The sequence below is a fragment of the Cinclus cinclus genome, chromosome 6, assembly GCF_963662255.1.
Source record: "Cinclus cinclus chromosome 6, bCinCin1.1, whole genome shotgun sequence".
NCBI classification, from domain to species: domain Eukaryota; kingdom Metazoa; phylum Chordata; class Aves; order Passeriformes; family Cinclidae; genus Cinclus; species Cinclus cinclus.
The window spans coordinates 16,354,133-16,379,935 of NC_085051.1; the positions used below are offsets into that span (position 1 = coordinate 16,354,133).

At 49.8% G+C, this 25,803-nt stretch overlaps 1 protein-coding gene across 1 annotated transcript in view; it reads right to left on the bottom strand.

Moving 5' to 3' along the window:
* The window catches only part of LSP1 (lymphocyte specific protein 1), a 48,376-nt gene extending 25,474 nt beyond the window's left edge, over nucleotides 1–22,902 (bottom strand). The window contains exon 1 of the mRNA XM_062494442.1: nucleotides 22,774–22,902. Within this exon, the coding sequence (XP_062350426.1) occupies nucleotides 22,774–22,853 (80 nt within the window). The 5' untranslated portion in view covers nucleotides 22,854–22,902. The remainder of the gene's footprint in view (nucleotides 1–22,773) is intronic.
* Between the last annotated feature and the right edge of the window lie 2,901 nt (nucleotides 22,903–25,803).

Consider the following 25,803-nt stretch of genomic DNA (forward strand, 5'->3'; position numbering starts at 1 on the left):
CAAATCACTGCCCTCCCACACTCCCACCTGCCCCAAGGCAGCAAAGCCAGGTTATGAGCCCAATGAAGAAAGGTTGCCCATGCCTGTTGTGCCCACGGAGGAGCAGGAAACAAAGCAGACCCCAGGATGAGCCCAAGAGAATGCTCCACTGCTGTGTAGTTACTGCCTGCCATATTTTGGGTGGGGTCTTTCTGAAAGCACCAAATTCAGCTCTTTCCCTTTTTACCCCCTCATCGCCCCTTGATACCTTGGTCTCCATGAGTAACAAAGCAGATCCAGACCAGAGCCTGGGTTCCCCTCCTCCCTTCCCTACTCATCCCACACTCCTATTTATTATTTTTCCTCAGGTTCCCATAGAAACCCTTGTCTGTGGACCTGGCAGGAAGCCACCATGTTGTTGGGTTTTTTGTTGTTTTTTTTTTTAATATATAAATGAAGTCATTCATTAAACTCTGCCATGATCTCCCTCCCTTGTGCGACAGCTCCAGATAGTCTCCAATTTGGAAAGGCTCTTAACCCCCTCTCGCCTGTATCACCCTAGTTACGAGAAGCAAAGTCCATGTTTATGCCAGAACAAGTTAGATTTTGATTAAAATCTTTCACTCCCTCCTCCAGTTCCTTGGGAAGCTGCTGCAGAGGCCGTGCTCCACCAACACCCCCAGCTTGGCCAGGGTGCTCTAGGGAGCCTGGAGGGGGGGGTCCTTTCTGAACCACACGAGCTTTCCACGCTGTGAGAGCAACATTGGTTGGCAGCCCTCTCCCTTTCCCAGTTGGATGTGACTAACTCTCTCCCCATGACCTCACCGGCTCGCTATTCTGTCCCTGCATCCTTCGAGCAGGCTGAGGACAGAGCTGGGGGCGACTGTTTTGGGGAGAAGGGGATTTTTCTGCAAAAGCAGAGAAATAACTTTCCCAGCTCCCTTTGTCACAGGGCAATTCCAGTTTCCAGATTGCCCACTGCTGTGCTGGGATGTGTCTCATACACTCTGAGCATCCTGGGGGGGCTGCAATGCTGGGAACAGTATGCCTCTGCTCAGCAGTAAGAGCTGCAGATAAAACCCCCACCAATTCAAAAAAAACTGCACCTTCTAGCAAACACCTAAACCGAATTTATTTTCAGATTCTGAGCTCTCTGTCATGCTCAAACAGGCTGGTAGAGGAGTGAGGTTTAATAAGTGATGCGTTGGGGTTCAGTAACCACACTGACAAGCAGAGGAAAAAGGAGGATTACTTTTGAACTGACCAAGCAGCACAAATATTTGTCTTTAGTGAAAAACAAACAAAACAAAATGAAGCAAAAAAAACCAAGCAAATGAGAAACTAAACCTTGCCAAAGTCCTTGTGTTTGGGTCAGCTACAGGGGTTTGTTGGACCCCAGACAAAATGTGCCATTTCAATTTGGACAAGCACAAGTGTGAGCAGGGGGTCAGCTGTTAAATTGCCTTTCAAAGCAAAAAGGTGGAAAGATTTAATTTCCAAATGGTTCCATTTACTAAAACGGGGCCATGGTCTCCCGGTTGCTCTAATTGTTCACAACTGCATTCAGTAACTCAACATGCTCAGCCCACTGTGGTATTTCACAACTGTCTTTCCCAATTCTAGAAATAATTACCCAGGGCTTCAGGACCAGGCTGATCCCACGTATCTTCACCTCCAGCCAGCACTGTCCCAGGCTGGGGAGGTTTCGGGAAGAAAAAGACTCATAGCTGAGAAGACTCATAGAAGAAGACTGGGACCAAGAGTTCTCAGCTTCATTTCACCCATCACAGAATGGGGAAATGGAAGGCAAGATTTGAAGATTGAGGAACAGCAAGGTGAGCTACAGCATGCTACACTCCTGCATCTAGGCACCTGCCTTTATAAAATCCCTCTATAGAGGGATTTTTATGCAATGTGAAAGGAAATGCATCCCTTTAAACAATCTTTGGTGTGACTGGAGATGGGAGAAGAAAAGGTAGAGACCTCAGTGGCCCCATCAGCCCAGGGCTGTGGCAAGATTTGCTCCAGCAAGAGCTTGTCACAGGGCTGAGTCATTTCTCCTACATGGTCCCTGCATCTCTGCCAACAGTTTTTGGAGGTCTTGGTAGAACCAAACACACTTTGTGGAATGGGGTTCTCTCTTCCTGGGGACATCCTGCAGGTGTAAGGAGGAGCTGAAAGCACCTTGGTTCGGCTGTGCCCACAGAAAGATTGCCTGCCAAGCATTGGGGATGCTCAGATTTCTGCTCTGGCTGGGGCCAGCTGCCTGTTTCACATCCAGCTTTTGACCTCACCTCCCTCTGGACCCCCAGCCAAGGGAGGGGCTTTATTTCTGTTTGCACTACAAAACACCCCTTCCTGCAGCACAGCAATACAGGCACCCACACTCTGGCTGCCCTGCTCCACATGGCCACAAAGGCCCACTCCAGACAAGCCAGCATGGCTGGGAAAGTCACGTTTCCTTTGGGCAATTCCTCACTGGCACTTGAGGAGATTTTAATATTCAGGCAAGGGAAATTTCTGGCACCAGATGAGCTGTGTTTAAGGGAAACTCTGCAGACTCAAGGAGTCTTTTGCATGGTTGACGGCTCAAAGGAAGCTTTGCTGGCCCAAACCCAACCTTCAGCACTAAAGCTAATTCCAGAAAGGAAAATCAAACGCCTCCCAGAGGCTTTGGGCTTTGCAGATCTGCACCAGAAAAACTCAGGAACCCTCTACCAGCACACTGGACATTCCTGTCTCCTGAGCTCACCAGGGTATCAGGCCAGGCTGGCTGTGGTTGCTGCCTCTGTTGGGTAGGTTGCCCCCACAAAGCCAGGGTATAAGATGGAAGAGGTTTTGGGAACAGGATCTAGGAGGAGCCACGGGCAACCCCAGAAGATACATTGTCCCATCACCTTCGAAAAACCCAGTATCCACCACAGGTGGAAATATGCCCTGGAAGCTATGGGGCTGCATGAATTTAGAAAAGAACTGGGAAGGGCAGCCCTGCCTCCTCCAGCAGCCATCCCATCTCTACTCTTTTGTGGTCTGGGGAAAGGGAGATGCCAGAAACCAATGCAAGGACCTTCCCCTTCCATGCAATCCACTGCAGCCTGCACTGTCCTGTCACAGTGCCAGATACAACATCAGTGCAGAATATGGCCTAGGACCATCAACAAGTTCATCTGCTGCCAAGCAGAGCTGCCAGGCTTTATTTCATATTGCATTTATCACACATTTATTTATAAAGGGCCCTGACTGCTGGCAGGAGATGTGCAGCTCACCCTGCCACACGAAAGGGGACATCCTCCAAAGGCTACAACTCCCTCACCCACTTGACCTTCTGCCAACAAATTAATCACTTATTAGTGGCATATAATGGCTCTGTGTAACTGAGTCAAGTATGCTGAAATACACAGATAATGCCTCCACTCATGTCATTCAGGACCACTGGTGTCAGGCCACCACAGAAATCATGGGGTTCCATGCCTTAGGAGTAACGTGGCTGGACAGCAAAGATTACAGCTGGGTCATCACCCCACTGAATAAGGAAGGGGGTGTGAGTAGAACTACAATACAGGGAGACTGGGAAAAGAAATAAAATCAAGAATTATTATGTCACAGCTTGAAGTTTATTTCAGCCTTGCCTCAGGAGAGTTACTCTAGTTCTGAAACAGCAGTGTGTCAGTCAAAGGCAGCCAGAGATACTCCACAAGCCTCTCCCTCCCATACATTCATGTAATTCCTCAGCTGCATTGCTCCATTCAGAGTCCAGGCTACAGAGTTTGAACAAGAAGGGGGGCAGGGGGAGAGGAAAAAATGCATCTATGTGCTTCACCCTCAGCCTTTTTCTCATACCCAGCTTCCCCACCCCACACATAGCTGTGCAGTCTCAGCCATGTCTCCTCATTTCTCCCATAAATCACAGGTCACCTTCAGGATGTGAGCAGCAGGACAGAGCTGCTTCACACCCAGGAGTGGCCACAGAGCTCATCTCCACCTCCTGCTGGAACTAGGGGTGTGGAAAGGCAGCACGTATGGGGTGATAAGGACACACCAAGGGATCTGAACAGAATATGATACATCCCAAACTTCCATCAAGCAGAAATAGAAGGAAAACCACACTCAGCATCACAGAGACCTATCTCCCTATTAAAAATAAAAGCAACTCTTCTTTTTTTAAACCGATCTTGGATTTCCTCTGCACAAGCACATCCCATTTCTGCCCCTGAGAAGGAGGTGCAGATATGCAGCACATGTGCCACATACAAAACTCTGCCTAATTTAGCCTTCATTAAATCCCCTTCAAAGATTGACCTGTCACTGTGGCATCACAGGCAGGGAAAGCCCCAAGATGGTAATTTACTGCTTCCACAAGCAAAACAAGCCACACTTGAGAAAGCTGGTGGCAAATGGCAGGAGGAGGGACGAAAACAGGGCTGGTCCTTCATTATGAGCTTCATCTGTCCCCTCCTGCCACTCACAGGGACTGTGGCTCCAAGAAGGTACATGGAATGCTCCATGCTTCCAGACACCATAGGTGATGCACAAACACTCACAGAGGCATGAGGCAACCAGTGTGAACAACTGTTTCTTTTTATTATTATTGATTTTAATCATGGCAGACAGAATCCAAACGAATCACCTCCAAGATGATGAACTGCACCCTTGGGACCGTGGGTCCTTAGCACAAATACAGGCTGGTGCAATAATGTATTAACATCACCGGTCAGGAATTTGGCGGGGGGGAGGAAAGGGCTGGAGCCTGAGCCCTCCCAGCACTGCACTGCATTCAGTAGGTGTGAGAAATCAGTGCTGTGTACAACCTCGAACCATGGCTCTTTCTCACGGTCTCTCCATCTCAGCCCTAAGGTTCAAGGAATTTGAAGGTTTTTTCTACAGGGCAGGAAGTCTGGACTCTGTTTTTGCAAGGGTGAAAACAGACTTGTCAAAGAGATGCAGAACACCTTACCCAGCTTTTAGATTTTATTTTTCTCCTCCTTGTAATAGGCAAGCAATATTCCACAGCCTCCCTGCCTTGGTTACAGTCAGCCAGCATCCTTCTTGATACACTCCTGCTGGAAAACAAGTCTGAACCTAGAAAGGTGAGCAATTGCCTTATCCCTTCTTCAAACCAGGATTAAGAGCAAGATTTGTATCAGCATGATGGCTTTTACAGCACGCTGACTTGGCCCTCACTTTGCAGCCCCGGGGACCAGGCAGTCCCCCCAGCAGCAGAAGGGAGTTTGCTGTCTGAGCACGGGCAGGAGGCAGTGGGGAGGCCGTGGGAACACTTTGCTCCACTCCCTGGGAGAGTTGAGGCTCTCCTCGTTTACGGCCATCGCTGACGAGCTGTGCTGCAGCAGGAACCAGAGGCAGCAAGAACCAGAGGCAGCAGCAAGCCCTTGGACCCTGCTGTGCTAGGGCAGAGCATCTTCATGAGAAAAATGTCTTTGCCCCAAAGTACTGATCCCAAAATCCCATGTTTGAGGGCATGGCACCCCATCTTCTTGCTATGGGACAGAGGCACTTGGCAGCTCCAGCTGCCCCTTTGCTCACCACATAGCTGAGGGATGGTGCTGATGCTATTTGACGCTCCATCAAAAGAGTTAGAAATGGAGGGAGGAGGAGAAACCAAAAAAATCTGGAAGCTGAAAGTCAGTTTTTAGACACCATCCCAGCTGCAAAGTCTCAGGCCTGAGTTTCTCCATCCAGTGCTCTTTCTAGCTGAACCACGCTCAGATACACGTGGTGGTCCTTCTCCACACCACCAGAGCATGCCAACAACCTGTGGTTACAGCTCTGATGGCCTCAAAGACGCACTACAGCTTCCCAAAATTTCCATGGGCTCAAAGTTCAGGTCCTGAACATCCAGTCGCTTGAGAGCAGGTAAAATTCCAAGTCAGACCAGGCTAAAGGCAAACAAAACCCATGCACTGGTTTCTGGGAAAGGTCAGTGGTAGATGGAGTTCTGACAAAACAAACTCCAGGGCTAGAAAAAGTCTGGGAATGGATCCACAGAGGGGACAGATGAGCTGCTTCAACTGGAGAGAAAGGATGATCTGTTATCCTTGAGGTGAAAGCTAAAGATGGGCACCCCACAAGGCACCCAGGGAGGGACTTACCCACCACGCACTGACTTAGCCCTTACCCTCACCCTGCCCCACAGCTCAGCTGGGTTGCAAATCTCCGAGTTCTTCCTGGCTTGAAAAATATGGTGGCATCACTCTGCAAGCAGCTGGCACCATAGAAGCCACCCTGGGATGTGGAAATCCCCGAGGCATGCCATCAGTTTGGCCCAAAGGGCTCTCCTGGACACTTCTCCCTGCCAGCAGCCTCTGCTCATGTCTCTCTTTCCAGCCACCCTCCATTTTTGAGGGGTTCACAAAGATGCCCATCTGTTCTGCCCCTTTTTTTTTGTCCCTCTGGGGCACAGAGGGGTAAAAAAAATGAAAGCTACTAATAAAAACATCAAAATAGGTAAGATTGAAGAAGGGAAGCACCATAGGCTACTCATGACATGTTGAGGCAGCATTTGCAAAGCATGAATCACACTGATGAAGGCCCTGTGTCCCTTGCTGTCTCCATGCAGGTATCCCTCCCTCCTCTTCCCACACAACAGCTCTGCTACTGGCTCATTCCTACACATTTCAATTTCCCCATCTTCCCCTAAAGAGCTGCCCCACTTCTTCACAGCAAGAATTCCTCGCTCCCTACACCTATCTAGGAGCCAGGGAAGTTGAAGCTATTGCAAGTGCTACAATAGCCCCTGGAGGTAGTAGCTATCTCCCAGGCAACAAACTGTGCCCAAACCATGTCCTGCCATCAACCACACACTCCCCCATCCCACAATAAATGTTCTTCCTCTTCAAAGCATCATCCAGCCCTCCCAAGTGCTTCAAGCTCCTTGTTCCCAGCTCAGCACTCAGGAGGTCAAGACAAAAATACTGGAGTAGCATCTTCCCTGCTGAGAAAGATCCTGGCAAGCCTTGGGAAACATCAAATGCAGGCAGAAAGGAAGGCGTCCTGCAGAGCTGGGCAGAGCCCCATATCCTGATCAAACTAAATATTACACGCATGACATGCAACAAAATTCAAGAAGTTCAGGAAATTTTAAAGCTACCCTTAGTGCTGAGGAATTCTAAGCATCACCAAGAGCATTACTTGAAAATGCAGTGTTGTAGGGAGAAAGAAGAGGCCCTGCAGCCCTCTCATGGGTGCCAGGAGGTGGCAAGCATCTCATCACATATAGCAGGCCAAAACACATCATGCAAGACTCATTTCAGATCTCACATTCTGGCTTTCCATGTTAAAAGACTCCACAGAAGATAACAAAGCAGAAGATCCCATCCTATGGAGTAAATAATTAGCTCTACCCTGTGATCAAATTTTCCGACTTGTTTTCTTCCCCTGAGCTTTTACATCCTCAAGATTCACCCCCCTTCTCCCACAGGATTATTTGCACTTCAGACTCTGTGGCATTGCAAAGACATATAATTAGAGACACTGGATTATTTGCTGCTTGTGCAGCCATGCTCTGTTCTGGACCAGGTCCCAGTTGTGGTGGGAAGCAAAGGGGTGTTGTAGCATATAAGAGCTCTGTCCTTTTTCCCCAAGAACAAATCACAGCTCACTTCCTAATGGCACCCCAGATTCACCCACATGCCGGATAAAAGAGATGAGAGCAGCAGTGCTTCCAACTCACATCATACACCCACACACTCCACCCCAGGGCCACACGTCCCAGCCAGGCACTCCCAGCCCAGTGATGGGGATACCAGCAAGCCACCACAGCACTCAGTGGCAGCAGTGTCAACCACGAGGACCAATAATCCAGTCACAATGAGCAGCACAGCTGCTTTACAGAGAGGCTGATTTGTAGGTTAATTAAACAGCCATGTTCTTTTTCGAAACATGAAACACTTCAGGCTCGATAAATAGAAGGAGAGTAAAATTCCAGCAGGAGCAGATAATGAACTGAATGAATCGACGTGACAGGTGCTGGATCCCTATCTTATTTACAGGAATTCATTAGAAGGATAAGGAAAAAGAGATCGTGATAACAAGATAAAGTGGCTCATGTTTGGAGAGGACTTTAAAAAAATACAAAGCCTTGTGGGTGTGTGAGGGATCATTGTTGTAATCGTGCTACAAAGGGAGAAATATTTCCCCTGTGATATCCTGATAGAGAAACTATGCTGGACAAGGGGAGTGCCTGGGCACACGGGCCAAAGCAGCAAAGGTGGATAGCCTTGCAATGCCCCCATTCTTCTCATACCTTTCCCAGGTAATTACTCAGCCACTCGTGCTCTGCAGCTGCAAGGCCTAACCCTGGGCTCTTTTCAGCCTCCAGCTTTTCAGATGTCAATGGAACGTCCCTGCCTGCACCTTCTGCAAAGCCAGTGAGGAAGAGGAGGGCTAACTTTTCCAGTCCACCTCCTGGCTGGGCAGAGGTGAAGATGTTTCCTAGAGTACTGGCTCAGTGCTTCAGCCTCCAGGTGTCTCCAACATGTTCTAGTGATCCCAAGCACACCAAACCATTCCAGGGCAGCACATGCACCAAGTCTGTCAGCAGTTAGTGAAAAGCCATTTTATGCAAACTCTGACTCCTGGGACTGATGTTCAGGTGATGCTTTACCCATGGGCCCCTTTGTCTGAAATGCTGGGGTTTTGTGTCAAGCACAAGGCAGGATGCATAAAGCATTGTGACTCAGCTCTTCAACCCCATATCCAAAAGACTTAGACTGGTTTCAGCTCAGAAACCCTTAACCCAGCTGTTGGACAGCTGGCAAGCAGCTCCCATAGCTCAGCAATGCTCAGAGAAGGCAGTTCCCTGGTTATCCCCACTGTTGCCCTGCAGCAGGAGCAGCCAGGTAAATCCTGACACCACACTGATATCCCCAGTGCCCATGAATATGGCTCTGAGCAGCTATTTTCACTGGTGTGCTCCAGATCTCCAAAGCACTTGGACACACACCAGAAGAGCCCAGGACCTACACAGAGTGTAACCACTCTGTTGCAGTCACCTTGGGACAGCAAAAAGCAGAGCACAACAATCTTGGCAGCAACGTATCTTCAAGCCAGGAACCTCAAGCCATTCACTACAGAAGCTCCTTCCTGAAGTCAAGGTGGCAGGGCTTGCAGAGCCAGCCCCACAGCCAATCTCAGGAACTCCAGGAGAAACTGTTCCAGGAGAAAAATGCAACTGCAAAATAGGCTATGGTGTGCACGGAGCAGATCCTGCTGTTGAATCCTGAGAGCATAAGTTAAGCTTTTTGTGTGCAAATCATGGAAATCCCTCATACTCCACCCACCCTACTCCTCATCTGTAAGCAGGACTGGAAAACAGCCACAAAGCTAAACCACAATCAGGTTAAGTGTACTAACTCCACTCAGGAAACATGCCACCTTGCAAAAAAAAAGTCCCTGTGAGTCTCTGGGTCACCAGAAGTCCCTTATCCACAGCAGAAGGAACTTGGAGTTGTCACTCAGGACAGGAAAAGACCCCTGTTTTAGGCTGTGCTGAGGACAGTTTTTTGGACAGCCCTTTTCTCTGCATGAAACACATATGCTTCCCCTTGCTCCCCCCCATCTGTCACCCTGCACAATAAATTGCTACCCAGCTGTAAGCAGGCAACTCCCACCTCAGTTCATTTGCCTGGCCCCAAATCTGAGCTCATCACTGCCTTGTTCACACCCAGAGTGGTTTCCCTACCCCTCGAAAGCCCCTGACAAAGCCCTGTTCTGAAACAGGGATGTGTAACCCAGATCCCAGTCTCTCTGGTCTGAGACCAGGGAATGGGTCCAACGGGCCAAACAAAAGATGAACCAAGAGGAGTCAGCCTCTCCTGCCCACTTTCCACCCCAGGGGCCTGTGCAACCAGTGGGAGCTTCTCTGCCAACTTCCCTGAGTCCAGAAGGGCGGAAAGCAGCAAAGACTGGATGGGTTGTAGGCACCCATTTACCTTCCCAGGCAAGAAACTTATTTGAGAGATGAGGTTTAGAGGCTGCATTACCAATCAAGGAGATGCCAAATTGACTGGAAAATGCCTGGTGAAATAAACCCCACCATGACGTCTTCCACCTCTCAGCTGGAGTCACAGTGAGCACAAGGGAGCCAAGAGGCACCCAAGACACAGAACATGAGGCCAGGACTCCCTAATTCCACCTCTCACCCATCCAGCTGCTCACTTAAATATGAAGAGATGAGAGGTGCCTCTCCTCAGCCCAGTCAAGGCTATCAGCATGGCACACCACCATCATCCAGAGATGGATCCCAGAGACCCCTGGAGGGAAGCAGCAATTCCAGCCCCCAGGGAAGAACACAGTGACCGCATGGCAGGGAATCTCAAAGCCAGCAGACAATGTAGCCCTCTTTCCCGGCTCAGTGCCGGATGACAAACGGGAATAAGCCCAACTGAGCCTTCCACCTCCCCTGCCCTGGCAATTATAGTCTGAGAGAAAGGTTCAAAGCACCGTTGTGATCAATTAAATCGAAAAATGAGCAGTGTCAGCTTGCAGCCCTGGGAGGATCCGGCCCTTTACTGATTTCTGAATTATAAACGCGCATCACAGCGTGCACAACGTACAGTTCCTGCGGGGAAAAAAAGAAAAATCCTTCTTCTAGGCAGGAGCGTTCAGCGCTCGGGAGACACAAAAAGCCACGTACTGAGACATCCCTTGCAGGGAGAGGGGAAACCAGCGGCTCAGGTGAGCGTCACAGTACAGTTGTGCTCAGTTATTTCAGTCGGGAGCTCCTGGAAAAGCCATCAGTAAGTTTAAATCTGCTTTTCTCATACAGCTTTTGGGGACGAGAGGGAGAGTTAGCTATTACCCTTCTTTCCAGGGCATCGGAAAACCAGGGTAAGGAGGGAATCCAGCCGATTTAAAGAGACACGAAGACTATCGGTGCGGAACGCGCTCCCTCTCCCCCACCGCGGGCACATCCAGCGGGAGCCGAGAGCGGGTCCATCCCCGTGGGCAGGTGGGCGCTTACCTGATAAGGTTCTGCAGGCCCTGCTTGCTGGAGTTCCTCCTCAGGATCGCGCTGGTCATGGTGGCCGAGCCAGGGTCCTGCTGCCGCCCCCTCCCCAGCGCCGCAGGAGCCGCCCGGCACTGCGCGCTCCGCGGCCCCCTCTCCGCCCTCAGGAAGTTCTGCAGCTGGTTTCCTTTTGTTTCTGCTAGCCCCCCCTGCTCCACACCCCCGGCTTGTCTCCTCCACCTCTACCTCCTCCTCCTCCTCCCCCTCTGCCTCGTGGAAGTGTCACGGGAGAATCTCTGAGGGCGCAGCCCCGCAGCACAAAGCCCGGCGCTCCCCGCTCCCCTGCGAGGGGGAGTCTCTCCTGCCTTTAACTCTTCTCTCCCCCCTTCATCTTCTCCAGCACCCTCCTCTTCCCCACTCCCCCCCCCCCCCCGCCTTTTTTTTTCCCTTCTGTTTTTTCCCACCTATACCACTGATTTTCTGGTTACACAAAGCAACAAGGGAGCAGAAATCCAGGTTGGCAACTTGCACTCTACGGGCTTTAAATCACTCCCGCTCCATTCATAGGAGAAGTCTTGCATGAAGGTCTCACCTCCTAACAGTCCCCGCTGTTAGTTCCCACTGAGCCAAGAGTCAGATTAATACGCAAGGGGCTTTGCACTGGGAAATGCCACACCAGACAAAAATGTTCTTGTGGAATGGAGATAGCAACTGGATTTTGGGGGAAGCCACAGAGCTGCAGCCTCAGGCAGGTGAGCAGCCTACACCCTGCCTCTGCTCTCAAGCATTGCCCCTCACCTGCCTGAGTGACCAACTCGCCCGTGCCTGTTTTCCCAGCAATCAAATTGGACAAGAGGCAAAAAATTTGGCTAAATCTGGCTTGCCTCCATGAAACACTGATATTTCAGAAGGCTAAAGAAGTGCGTGAGTGTTTGATGAAGGACTATGATTGTCACGTGCTAGAACAAAATTCCCATCTGCCACACGTTCAGGCGGTTGTTCATCATGCTATCTCCTCATGGGAGTCATCTTGGGAGGAAAAAAACAAAAGCATTTTTTCCCCTAAACTGCATCTCTTGGTCCATGTGTGCTTTTTGGGTGGAGATCCTCTACTATGCCAAACCAACAGGTGCCTGGACTTGTACCTAGCAAGTTTCAGCCCTGCCTTATAGTTGCACATTATGGTGCTCATGGCGTGGCCTGCCCATGTTCCCCAATTTAAGTGGGAATACTCCTCTGGCTGTCTGCAAAATGGGAGCAGTTATGATGGAGCCACTCTGCTGAGACCCTCCTCACCTTCCCTCTGCTTTCAGTCCCTCTCATCTCATTTACACGTTTCCTTTCAATTGCTTCTGCAGGAATGTTTCTTGATGCGTGGTAAGCTGAAATGGGGAAGTTGCCCATGTAATACGCCAAGAAATCTCAATTAAAAAAAAAAAAAAGTGGAAGTGCCTGCCCTCATTTCCACTGTCTCTTCGTTTCAAAACAGCTTGGGGGGGGGGGTTGCGTTTTTTTGCAGGAATTTACTAAGCATCGCCTAAGTGATTATGAACAACAAAATCCACAAAGCACAGACATTGATGCTGGCCTCACTCTGTGGGCTGCTCAGATGATATCACACTGCATATTTTTCTTTCTAAATTCAGTGAGAAGATGCAAGAGATCCACCACAAAATATCTCTGTTGCTAAAAAAGAGCTTGTCCCAGCCCTGCAAGTGCTTGCAGGAGTAATTAGGTTTAAGCATGTGAACATTCCTATTGACTTCACCACAATTGGCCAGAGTTGAAATGAAGTGTGCACCTACAGGGTTTTCTTTTTGGGGAGAATCAGCCCAAACCTGCCACTGACTCCCATGGTCCGAGCCAGGCAAGGATGCAACTTGAAGGAGCCCTGGCAGGCAGAGATGTAGCCATGGGCCAGCAATAACTGGGGGTTGATGAAATCACTGCAAGCGCTCTTCGTTCAGGCAGAGATGCCAGACAATCCTCAGGGAGCTGAGGAGGGGCAAGGAGGAATACAGCCACTGTCACCAGGAGAAGGCAGCAGCCTACTGGAGGTAACAGAAAGCTGCTACCTCTGGGAGGCAAGAGTTTCTGTGTAAATGGGCAGAGGAAAAGCTGTTAATTCCCCCAGCAAGAGAGCCTTGGCTCCACACCGGGTTTGACTCCCGGAGGATGCCAGCATGAGCTCCTTGTCTTGAAAGCGCTTGGCAGACTTCCACTCCAGTTCCAGGACTGATTGCTTCTCAGAAATGGGGCTTTCAATGAACGGGGCTGACAGAAACCATACTTGGATGATGAAATGCAGGACTGGAGAGAGGTCACGACATTAGCTCTTACTGGTCTAAGGTGCTAAGATAATTTGGAAATACCAGAAGTGAGGAAGTGAGGAAGGGGGTCCCTTAACTGCAACAGGCAGCAGGCCGAGCTCTGTGTTGCGCCCAGGGAGAGAAATTCCTGGTACTGAACTCTGCCTGGAAAAATCTTTCAAGGCGGTTGGGCCACTCGACCTCTGGGAAGGCTTCCTGCACTTTTCCCTGGCTTTCTTGTTTCAAAAAGATATTTACATTACAAGAAAACTCATCCTTCCTCCAGCATCAGCAGGGTCTTGGAGGACTACAGGGTGAGGAGAGCAGGAAGGAGGGAATTTCTTTGCACAGCTTGCAAGAAGGGGAATGGACAGAGTCACTATCCCCATCTCTGTGGCATGGAGCATTTAAACCCACTATTCAAAAGCACAAAGGACATGCCCACAAAGAAAGAGCAGTGCAGGAGAAATCCAACACCATTGCCTTAGAGTGCAGAGGCACCTTGGGTCCCCTCTCCTCTCCTGCCCCTCACTGCCAGTGCATCAGTGTAAGTCATACCATGTATCCAGGAACAGTAAGGTCAGCATCAGTCCCACAGCTGCTCGGATCCTTTCACAGAAACAAACCCCCTGGTCCCACCAGGAAGTGGGTAGGAGTACAGTGGACACAGGAATAAAAACAAATAATTACTTCTCTGTTATTTTTTGGCACAGTTTAAGCTAGGAGAACCACCATAAATCTCTCCAGCAAAACACCATCCCACTAGAGGAACTGGAGCCCCCAGGATCACATTGAATGGCACTAGAGTTTCCCAAAGCTCTTCCCAGCAGCAGGGAAGGCAGGGAAGGTGAGATGCTGTGAGAGAGAGCAGGTCTGCCTCCATCATTGTGGGAAGGAGGTCTGGAATCCCAGAGAGATAGGGCTGCACCAGTTCCTGTTAATTACACAATTGTTCTGCTATGCAGCACTAGTTGCAAAATCAGTTGAAGGCTCACACATGGTCAAGGGAAAAAAAAAAAAAAGAAAGAAAGAAAAATACCCTAGTCCTGCTAGTGAGGAAATACAGCCCTAGCATTTCTTTCCAATACTGCTGGGATGTCAGCCTCTGTCAGTATAAGCCCCAAAGCACAGTCACTGCAAGGGCCAGTCCTTTACAAGTACCACCATCTGCCAGCATGGTTTCCAGAGGTTCATGCCTGCATGTCAGTGGTGGGATCCCACCCTGAGATGTTCTCACAGGAACAGCCTCACATCTTCAGCAAGGACTAAGAGCCCTATATCAACTGGAGACCCTGTGCCTCCACCAGCCCCTAGAACAATGGAATAGATGGTGGTGTCTCTGGTTTTCCTTGTAAATGATGCATCTTTGCCAAACCTCTCCCCCTATCCTGACATCCCACCAGCCACATGCATCCATCACTTTGAAACCAGCCTGGCAGGCAACAGCCCAACCCCCCAGGAGCCTTAGCTCAGGGAAAGGGGCACACTATTGGTAAATCAGCTGCATAGATGGGGTGGTTTACACATTGGCCTGAGGGGTAGGATTTGCCCACCTCACTTTCACCCTGAATTCCCACTTAACTCAATCCATCTTACACTGCCAGCACTCACTTTTGGGCAGCCACATACAGAGACCAAGCCAGGCAAACAATAGATAATCCTGAGGAAACAGCAGGACTAGAGCCAAAAGCAGCACATTGTCTCCTTCCCACCAGAACAGCTCTTTACAAGCACCAAAGTGTGCTGCCAGGAGGGCAGAGCACCCCACCTCTGCAATTAGCTCAGGGTGCAGAGCAAGGAGTCCAGTCCCAGTGATACTCCCCAGCAAGCCTTCCTCTGTCCTGGCATGAGTCAGGAGAGGATATTCCCAAGCCAGTGCTTGACCCCATGGGTGTTCAGGGAGGGTGTGCAGTAGGCGGGAGCAGTCTTGGCTCAGAGTTGTTGCCTGGCCGACGTGCTCAGAGGAGCATCATGAAAAACATGTATAATTGTGGGTCTAAACAACCAACAAACACTGTGTCATACTAAGTCTGAAATATCTGGCATGGGATCAGTGATGACTTTCTTCCTCTGATATCCAAAGAGGCAGAAATGAGGGGGAATCAGAAGCTGGATCTAGAAGGAGCATCCCTCTTCCTCTACCCCACCACCACCTCTCACCCTCACACAGAATGGAAAATGGACAGTCCCTGGGGAACTTATGGGGTACATCCATAAACCTAATATCATCAGGTTTCATCATGAAGTTTGCTTCATTTATCAGTGAGAGGGGAAGATGCAAGTTTACAAGCCTTGTAAGAGAAGATGCTGTTGCTCCAGGGGTGACACACACAAGGACAAAGGATGGATTTAAAAAACAGGGGAAGGAGTGAAGTATTAAGGGGGCAGCCCAGCACAGTTGAAGGAGATCTGGGCCAAGATCTTGCACCAAGGGCTGGGCAAACAGCAAGAGGCCACCTGAGCCACTGTGGTGAGCCACCATCCGGGTTTCCCAGACCAGGGCCAAGGCCAAATGACTCAGCCAAGCCCTGGAGGAGTGCAGCTGGTCCAGCATGTCGAGCCAGCATCATTACTGATACTGTGCACTGCTATCTATATATTGTGTTAAATCAACAAAGCCATTGGGAAAGAGACAGGAAGACAAAACAATGGCTGCAGATAAGACACTCCCATCCCACACAGGAGGGTCATTACAGGACAAGAGGAGAACTATTGGCCCCGAGGAAGCAGGCTCCATCTCTTAGGGATGCTTGTCTACCACAAGGCCAAGAAGCAGGACAAAGGACTCCAGCCAGCATGGATAAGGTATAGGCAGCTGCTGGCAAGAGGTTGTCTTCCCCCAGCAGACACTGTAGGAAAGATGTGAAAAAGGCCTTTTTATAGCATCACATTGCTTCGTCACGAGTCTCTGCTCACCAAGGTTTGGAAAGCTGCTGAATGAATTTTAATTTTGAATGTCCATTTAAAATAAATGGAGTGGTCTTTGCTTTGACTTGGTGGATTAGACGGACACTGGGCAGCTGAAGACGCCTTCAGACATCTCCCATGTTGGGTATAAGAGGTGCACAACCTTCCTTCACCAGGTGGCATCTGTGTGACATGTTTAAGCATGGCCCAAAGCCTTACAGCACATTTTGTGGATGGGCCTGTAGGTGACTTCCAGTGCACGAGCACAGCCCTGTGTCGAGCCATGCTGCTCAGCTGACCACACAGCTTTCAAGAAGTAAAATACAGCTTCTGCCCAATATAAACTTATTAGCTCATCTGCAGCTGGCTCCAGGCTCTGATGCAGCACCCTGTTATGCAACACAAGCAGTTTTAGCAACCATTAATCTCCGCTTTACGCTGCCGGGCTGTGACTCCAGCTGGGGTCAGGGGAAACTAAATGGATAAGAAGGAACTCCCAAGTACCATCTGACAGTTCCTGTATCCCTCACTTCAAGTTGCTCCTTGTCCCAGGGAAAGGCATCTAATATCAGCTTGCCCATATCCATCCATGCTTCCCTTGCTAAGCTGGGCAAAAGACAGGAGCTGTTTTGAAAGGGCTTGCAAAAGCATCATCATGTATTCAAAAAGCTTGAAGACACATGGGTCCATCAAGGGGGATGATAGTCATTAATGTTCCTAAGTGAGGCCCCAGAAAAAAGCTAAGAGGAGCCTTTCTGCACAAAGGGAAGCTAATGCAACATACAGGAAGATGGCAACTGGAATAGAGAAGCAGCAGAAGAGACAAATGTCACTCCCAGGAAGAGGTCCCACAAGAGCAGGGGTGCACAGCCTGTGTATCACAGTAGTCTGCCCTTCAAGACTGCTCAGTTTGGGCACAGTGCTGTCAGCTGCTGTTATGGGAAGTTACGTGACAACTGCAAGGAGCCACTTACTCCAAGAGGAAAATTATTATTGTCATCAATTTTACTGGGAGAGAACTCTGCCCCTCCTAAATAGCTGGAAGCCGTGATTGTTTGGGGTCTGTCAATAGTTCAGAGTTTGTCAATGCTAATGACTCCAAAGTAAGCTTGCACTGGAAAGGAAACTGCTTCTGCAGCAGAAAAGCACAAACATGCACAAGCACAGAAGAAATCATATTTTCCAAGCTATCTGGCAAGGACTTGATAAAAAGCACTGCACAAACTGTCTAGTCAGCTGCAGCAAGCAACAGATACCTAGAGCTGGGAGAGAGGCTTCCTTGGTAATGCAGAATGAATCCCTAATAAAAAAAAAACTTAAAAATCTGTTTTCAAAATGAGCATGTAAGCAAAAGATCCAAAGACTCCAGCTTATGCAAACTGGAAGAGCTTTCTGTATGGCAGGCAGAGGGATGGTGCTGCCATACACTGGCAAAAGCATTTGGGCCTACACATCTGTGCAATAGCAAGAGAAATCCAAATAAACTGAGCTCCAGCTAATCTGAGTCTTGCACTTCTCAGATCAATTGCTTGCAGATTGCCCCATCTTGTCAGACCACTGAATGGAAATCACCAATTAAGCCAATGGAAGCCCACTGACTTCCATTTCCATTCATTAATAAATCCAGCTGGGTTTGCTCGTGTATCTTCCTCTTTGTCCATGTAATTCTTGGACAGTTACCAGATGCACCAGGCTGCTGGGAACTACCACTGCTCATGTGAGACAGGCTGAACCCAAGTAGTTCCTAGGTATGACACTCCCATGTATGACTGAAGATGGAGCTCTGCTACCAGCCCCAGCAGCCCATCCCAGGAGGAACTTGTTTAAAGTAGCAAGTAACAGAAGATTTTTTGTCCTGCCTTGCTGCAAGTTCTCCTGCAGGGGAAGGGGGCTGCAGGAGTGGAGCCCCCAGAAAGCCACTGGAGACTTGCCTGTGAGAAAGACAACTCTGAATGCTGAAACCTGGGATTAAGATGCTGCAAAGGCTGCCTCACACATCTGGTGTGTGTTAGGATGGATGCATTGGCAAGGAAAACATGCATGGGCTCCAAGTGGGGCTGGTTAACCCACTCATGACTGAGCCTCTGTGGAACATGTGGACAGGCAGAGGACTGTGAGACACCTGGCCATGCCTCAGGAGAGCTGGGCTCAAATCTCACCAGTGGCCTGTGCTTCTTGGCTGATACTGGGAAACCAGGGAGCAAGTCAGGTGCCTAAACATAGGTGTCAAGTGTGGGATGCCTTGTGTTACCTAAGCTGCCAAGGCCTGGCAGATGTCACACAGGTCCAATAGGAAACCACCTCTTCTGGGTACCAACCCCCCTGTGGGCAAGTTCTACAGTCAGGGCATCCTTTCACCTTCCTAAACATCTCAACCTCAGCTGTCTAGCCTCGCAGTAGAGTTAACCTCTCCTCTATCCCTGAGGCAGTAGCCATGGGTATAGTCACAGAACACCACCATGTGACACCCTGATCTTGGCCGGGCACTGTGGGTGCTCCTCTAGTACTGATCATACCAAATTCATGTCATGCAGGACAGCTGCTTTCCCAGAATGTGCAGCACCTCCTAGGACATATTTTTTGACCCATACCAGATGGCAATGAACACGACCTGGGTAAAGATGCCTGAGCCCCTATCATCCACCCCCATCTCTTCCTTTTGTTGATGTACATCCCCAAGGCTTCTCCTCATGAAAGGCTTTAGAACAGAGACACACCATGAAGATCCATTCCCCATGCATTTGGCTTCAAAGGATACCAAAGCATCCCCTCAGTAGCCTCATCAGCCTGATGAGGAGTTTATTAAACTCATTAAGAGAACAGGAACTGCTGCTACAGGAGGTCCAAGCTGGTGTGCAAGCTGAGGGAACAGAGCCCTCCCTCACCTGTTCCAGGTGAGCAGGCACCATCCCTCCCAGGCAGGTTTGCAAAGCTGGGCCGTGCCAGGAGAGCAGCATGGGGAGGATGAAGTGAGAGCAATAATCAAAAATCCTTGTGATGTTCCCTCTGAGCCCCTGAGCACCACTGCAGGGTTGCAGTCAGTCAGAGCCAGATTACACTCTCAGGAGCCTGGTGGTCATACCAATGCCTCCTGGAGCCTGAGCAACAACTTTACTTGGGCCAGGATTCCCACCCCCCTCAAAGAAAAGCTGTTCCTAACAAAAACATGGCACTGACAAAGTCTCAGAGCACCTCCTGGCCAGGTGGTCTGTCCAGATGTGAGTCAGTGTCCTGAGAGAGGCAGCAGCCAGGCTGGATGGGTGCCTAGCTGGGGGCAAGCACACCTCTAAAGAGAGCACCAGGGCACAAAGGAGTCAGCTCAGGCCCCAGGCAGATCCCACAGTTGGGCATGAGGGTCACAGGGGTGTTGTATGCAAAGGGGGATGCAGGCAGAGCATCAGTCAGGGCTGGATTAGCAAGGTCAGTGAAGGTCAGAGCAGAGGGGCCCAGGATCCCCAGGGCATGCCAAGATTAAGCACTTCCCTGCTGCACAGACAGGCCTTCCAGGGTTTTCAGATTTAGGGAAAAGCCCTAAACCCTCTGAAGTAAGTTCACTTTACAAAATACAAGGGCAAGGGATTCCCACAAGCTTCAGAGCCAGACTTCACACCAAGAGTTTAAAAAAAACAGCCTTCCAGCCAGCAGAGAGTCTTCTGTGTTTTTAAAAAAAAGTGCAATTCAAATGAAGGCTGCTGGGCAGTCCCTTGCTTTAACACACACTCCTCCAAATCCATAGCTTTACACAGCAAAATAAGCTTAGAGGCAAGGAAAGGCAAGCCAGGCTTAATTTATTTTTTTTCCCCAAGGAGAAAAGGACAGTGAAGGCACCTGATACCTCCTATAATTAGAGACAGTTCTTTATGCCTAATGCCACTGCCAGAGCACCTATATCCAATTTGGAAACCAGAAGTAAAACCCAGCTTCATTAAATAATCCATCTGGTCCTCCCCTGTTAATTTCCCTACTATTTTTCCACTTTAATGATCCCAGCTGGGTCAAACTGTGACTAGTTACTCCTGAACAGGGATCATCCATCCCTCGATTCTACCCCCAAGGAATCTGGTGTACTGAGGGGTCCAAAAACTCTCCAAGTATCAGTTTTCCCAAACAACCTCCTTCCAACCATGGGTATACTTAGCAACAGCAGTCATTTCAGCAAAGACCCTTGAGACTCCTCTAAGGATCTGGAGTATTCAAGACAGCTGGGGATGGACGTGGCAAGGAAAAGCCTGGGGCTTGCTGGCACAGCAGAACCTCTCCCCAGGCAATGACCATACATGGGCTGCCTGCCCTGCAGCTCATGGGGAGGGAAGCCCCAGGAGGAAGGAGATGGGAATTTGGTAAAAGCCAACCTGCCTCCCAAGTGCAGATAGTCTGCAGAACACAGCCCAAGAGATGCGTGTGGCCACCAGTGTAGGAACTAAGGGCTGGAGTCACCTGAAGCCTCCAGAGCTTTACAGAAAGAACTCTAACAGACCCTGTACATACTGAGCTCCCAACCTCCCTCCATCAAGGGAGGACAACCCAAACAACCACCTCTCCAGAGCTCCCCCAGCTTCTCCCTTCTTTGGGAAGGCTCACACTACAGCAGTTTCCCATACAGCAATTCCAGTTCATGGAAGAGAGCATAACATTGGTGTGGTTTAAGCAGTGTTGCATCAGCAGGGCTTTGCCAGTATGTCCCAATTTGTATGAGGAAACAGAGTAGGCTATGCTCAAATTAATATTTCTAGGACATTTCCTAATGCACTCTTCTATATACACTGGGCACAGTTAAATAGACAAGGTTCATTGTCTATGGAAACACAGCAGTGACATTTTTCCCCTGACATCTCCCACTATACATTGCACCCAGGAGTGCTGGGATTTACTTTCCTGGAAGCTCAATCACAAGATTGCTTGCTCTGCCATCCATCATGCTTTAGGCTGTCCTTAGAGCCTTGTCCTACCTCCATCCATCCATGGGTCAGCTTGGAAAGAGATATTTCATCAAGGAGAGATAAGGGAGATAAGCTAGCCAAAGGGTGAGAAAAGGTAGACTCAAACAGCGAGTAACACTTCCTTTTTCCATCTTGGGAGTGAAAATCACTAGAGTCTAGCAAGCATTTACACAGCACAAGGAAATGCAAGAGAAGTTCGGAGCTGCACATGAAACTATTATACAAATAGTAAGGGAAGGTATTTCTTCATATTTTTAAAACAAAGAGGAACTAATTTCTGCTTGCTATTTTTGTCATCAGTTTTCATATTTCATTAAGATTGTAAAACACAGCCAGAGAGGAAAGGATGTGCCACCCTGCTGTCAGTGTTCACACTCTTTTTAAACAAAGCTGTAAGGGTCTGTGTGCTACAGAACAGACTCCTTCAGAAAGCCTTTTATTGAGCTGAAACTCCAGCAGGAAACAGAAAAGGGAACAAGCTGATCCAAGCCTACCAGCAGATGCCACCGGTGTCCCTGCACGCACCAAAGTACCTGCACTTACTGGAGCAAGAGGGGAGCAGGAAGGTTTGCTTGCCTTGGGCCATGCACAGCACCTGCTCCTTGCTGCTGCAAGGTGAACTGAGCCTGGCAGAGGCACAGCCAAGCAGGAATAATGCTGGGAATCACATCGATCCCAGTGCTGAGGAAACCCCTATGCTCCCCCAGCAGCCAAGGCTTCCCCTTTGTTTCAGCAGCAAGTCATGTATAGAGCCTTCCAGCACCTTTTGAAGCTTCCAGTCAAATCTTAAGCCAAGGCTAATTGCTGTCAGGTGTCAGCCGAAGCACTTAGTGCAACCACTGATGACAGGAGATGACACACCTTTCTCCTCTCATTGTCACTCAAGGGCTTTTTCTTTCCTGTCAACATTAGATGTGCTGGCTCTCAGAAGCCTTGGGGAGAAATGCTAATGCAAGCTTTGAAGCTGGAGGTGAAAAATCAGGTAACCTCCTAAGCTCCCTGGATGCTCAGCCTGAATCCAGTCCAAATATGAGTACTTCTGAGTGCTGCACTTTGGCCGAGCTTATCTGTCTGCCTCCACCACAGACAGATGTGGACTCTGCTGGTGAACTGTCTTCTTTTAGCCCCCATGTCAAGCCGTCCATATTCAAGTGAAGAGACCCCAAATTTTACAGTCTCTGCTGATGAAGCAATAAAGCAGAGCAGAGACACAGGGAGATACATAACTTTACAGCAGCCAGCCTGAAAAATTGCCAGGTTAATTTAGCTGGAAACGTAGGGGACGCAGCAGGAAATCAGATGTGCCCAGCAAGGCGAGGAGGCAGCTGATCTCCACATTAGAGGTCTTAGAGACAGGGCTGATTTCAGCCACAGAGCAGCTCTGGGTCACCAGACCTCTCACTTGAGCTTGCCTGCTTCTGGAGCTGGGGTTCCCCACTCGACCAACCCTTCCCAAGGGCTTTGAAGTTCAAAGGGGATGAGACCTTTAGGGAAACTAAGTCTCCTTCTAGCTGGAGAAGCCTTTCAAAAGCCTGACAGAACATCTGACCTATTCCAGCCTCATGGGTCACCATTGTTCTGGCTGCACATTCTCCTTTCCCACCATGTCCTCCCAGCTTCCCAGCTCCCCAGTATCCTGGGACTGGAAGGCAGCTGTGGTGTCCCCAAACCTCACCTCTCATTCTCCTCAGGGGATTCATCTCCCATTTGGTTTGCTCCTTCTGCACCCTCCTGGCACCCCTCCGAATCTGACATCTTCTCCCCTGGTTGGCACGGCAGCCCCACAGACAGCTCCAGCACCAGGGTGCTGCCACAGTTTCACTTTTCCTGTGCTCAGCAGAAGTGAGCTGTGCCGGAAACTTCATGGGCTGAGGGTTTGGGGGGATGGGAGAGGACAGAATGAAGGTGGATTTGGAGGTTTGTTTTGTTTTGTTTTGTTCTGTTTTGTTTTAAAAACCATTGAGACTGATTTAAGATTTTACATGTTGGCAGCTAGAAATTTGGAAGTCCTGGGCTAACCCCAAAGAAAAGTGGGCAGCATGGACATCCCCACCATGGCAGGGAGAGGAGCGACCCACTGGCCCCCAAGCTGCTCATGCCATTCTGGTGACAGCCATCATCTCTAAACCACAGCACCCTACACTGTACCAGTCCCAGGGTGCTGCTGCAGGTCCAAGGTTGTCCTGACTTTGCACCTCTCAAATCCCACTGGCGCCAAAAGGTCTGCCTCTGCCCTGCAGATGCCACCCCTCTCCCCCCTCATCAGCTCTTTCTCACAGCTTCCTGATGCCATCATGGGTTGAGGCTCTGCAACACCTCCCGATGCTTGGAGTGTTATTTCTTTGTCTCTTCACCACTGGGGAAGCATCTGCAGCTTTGGACAGGGACCAACAGCAGAGAGGTTCCCCATTTCCTCAGCACAGCCCTTGCCAAAGGCTTCCCATCCCCACCAGGACTGACACAGTGAGGCAGTCCCTGCTGGCACCATGGCACAAGTCAGGGTCTGGCCACCCAGGCAGGCAACACCCACCTCTCCCACCAAAGCTTTATTTACATCACTGCTGCCATGATGCAGCTCTTTGCAAAACTAGAGAGAAATGGCACCCAGTCAGTGCCCCTGAGCCCCGTGGGGCAGCGGGGACAGCGGGGAGAGGAGGACGGGTGTGGAGACACAGGTGCTTAGGACTCGCCAGCCTCAAACATCTTCTTTCTGCCCTCCATGCCAGACTTCTCCTCAATGTTCTTCCTCCAGTCACCGACATCACGGAGATCCTTCTCCTGGGGGAGGGATGGTTGCATTGGTGTGAATGGTGCTGGGGTAAGAACCCACCTCGCCAGGGCCCCACACCAGCCCACCCATGGAAACCCCCAAGTCAGCTAGAGAAAACCAGTTCCACCCATGCTATACATCTTTTTGAACTGCACCCTCCTGTTTCAACATCACGGGTACCAGAGAAGAAAATACTGAGCAGGAAAAAGAACATTATGGCGAAAGAGTCATTCTCAACCCTGTCTATCATACAGGGAGGCGTGAGCCCTGAAAGGTAGCAGCAGGTAACTCCTGTTAGGGAAAAGAGGAAGAGGGAAGGATACCTTCTCAGTGTCCTCCTTCTTCACTTGCTTCAGGTTGGCTCGGAGGTCCATGCAGACCTTGTGCTTGGAGCCCAGCAGGGCCCGCAGCATCGCGTCAGCGGACATGCGCACCCTGCGCAGCGGCGGCCGCTTGAACTTGCCACGCAGGTCAAAGAGTTTCTGGCTCAAGTCTTCCAGCTAGGGGGTTGAAATGAGGGGGGTGGAGAGACAGAAGGGCATGGGTTTCATGAGATGGACCCAAGCAGTGCAGGGAGGCATGAGGAATGGGCTGCAGACTCCTCTGAAGGACTGCTTCAGGGGAAACTCACCTCCTTGGTAGTCTTCTGTAACTTCACCTCTGTGTCATACCTCTCCTCATCCACTGACTCTATCTTGGCATGAAGCTTTTTGCACAGCTCCTGGGAAGAAAGCAAAGAGGGATGTTGACTGCTGGGACTCACACACAATTCCTCTCTCCTGACCACTCTGGCTCTGAAAGCCTCAGTCCAGAGGACTAGATGGGATGGAGGTGAAGAGGGGCTTTTCAGCAAGTTCCTAATCTTCATGCTTCTGGATGCATGCAAATGCTGCCTCAACACATCATTTAGTACACATCTTTCCTGCCAACCAGACCCCTATTTTTGCAGAGAGACCCCACCTGCTTCTCAAGCCAGTTGCATGTCCATCTAGCTCCAGGGTAACACAGGTGAAGAGAGGGTCAATAAGGGAAGGCCAGTCTAGATAGATCCACCAGTCTGACTGATGGAATAAATATTTTCTGCTCCAGCACTGAAAGGGTTAAAGAAGCCTCTACCTGAAGTTCCTGCATGGATCCTGGGAGCGACAGAGGAGGACAATGTTCTGCCAGGTAGTTTTGCTTTTCCACTTCTTTAGCAGCTGCTTCTTTTTCTATTTCAGTGACAGCAAGCTGGAGCATAGCACTCTGGAAGGCAGCAGGAGAAGGGTCAGTGCAGGGTGGAAGCAATGAAGGAGAGTAGGGGAGTCATCAGGGGAGTGGCAGTCCTGATGGAGAGGCAGCCTGGGGAGCTCCCATCAATACCACCATTTCCAAGCAAGGGATATGATGGAGATCCAGTAAGGAGTGGAGTGGGAGACCCCTATATTGTTCACTGTGGCCTCTTCTAGTAGGGAGAGTGCTGTGAGCTGGCTGGCTTGGGATGGGAGATGGGAAGGTCGGGACACACATAACACAGCCACAGCAGTGCCACCTACCTTCAGGTGCTGCCGACGAGCAGTGGCTGCCCTCCTCTTTTTCTGCAAGTGGAAGAAACAAGAGAAAACAAGGTTATCAGGTACCCATTCCCCTTTAAATTGCCCTTCCTTGTGCAGTGCCAAGAAAGTCCACCATGCAGCTGCAGCCCTGCCAGGGAAATGGCTTCATCTTGACACACAGTTGGTCCCAAACCAGCAGCACTCAAGAAAAAGGCTCCCTGCTGAACCCAGCTTTGCCAATCTCAGGTAGCTAAAACCTACAAAGTCCCTTTGGAAAAGATAACAAGGGTGATGAACTTGAAAATATATGTATAAAATATGGCTTCAGACTTGGTTTCTTGAGACTTTTAGCCTTTTCTCTAATTTCCTCATCATTCATATGTGTTTTACTGTGCGCTCA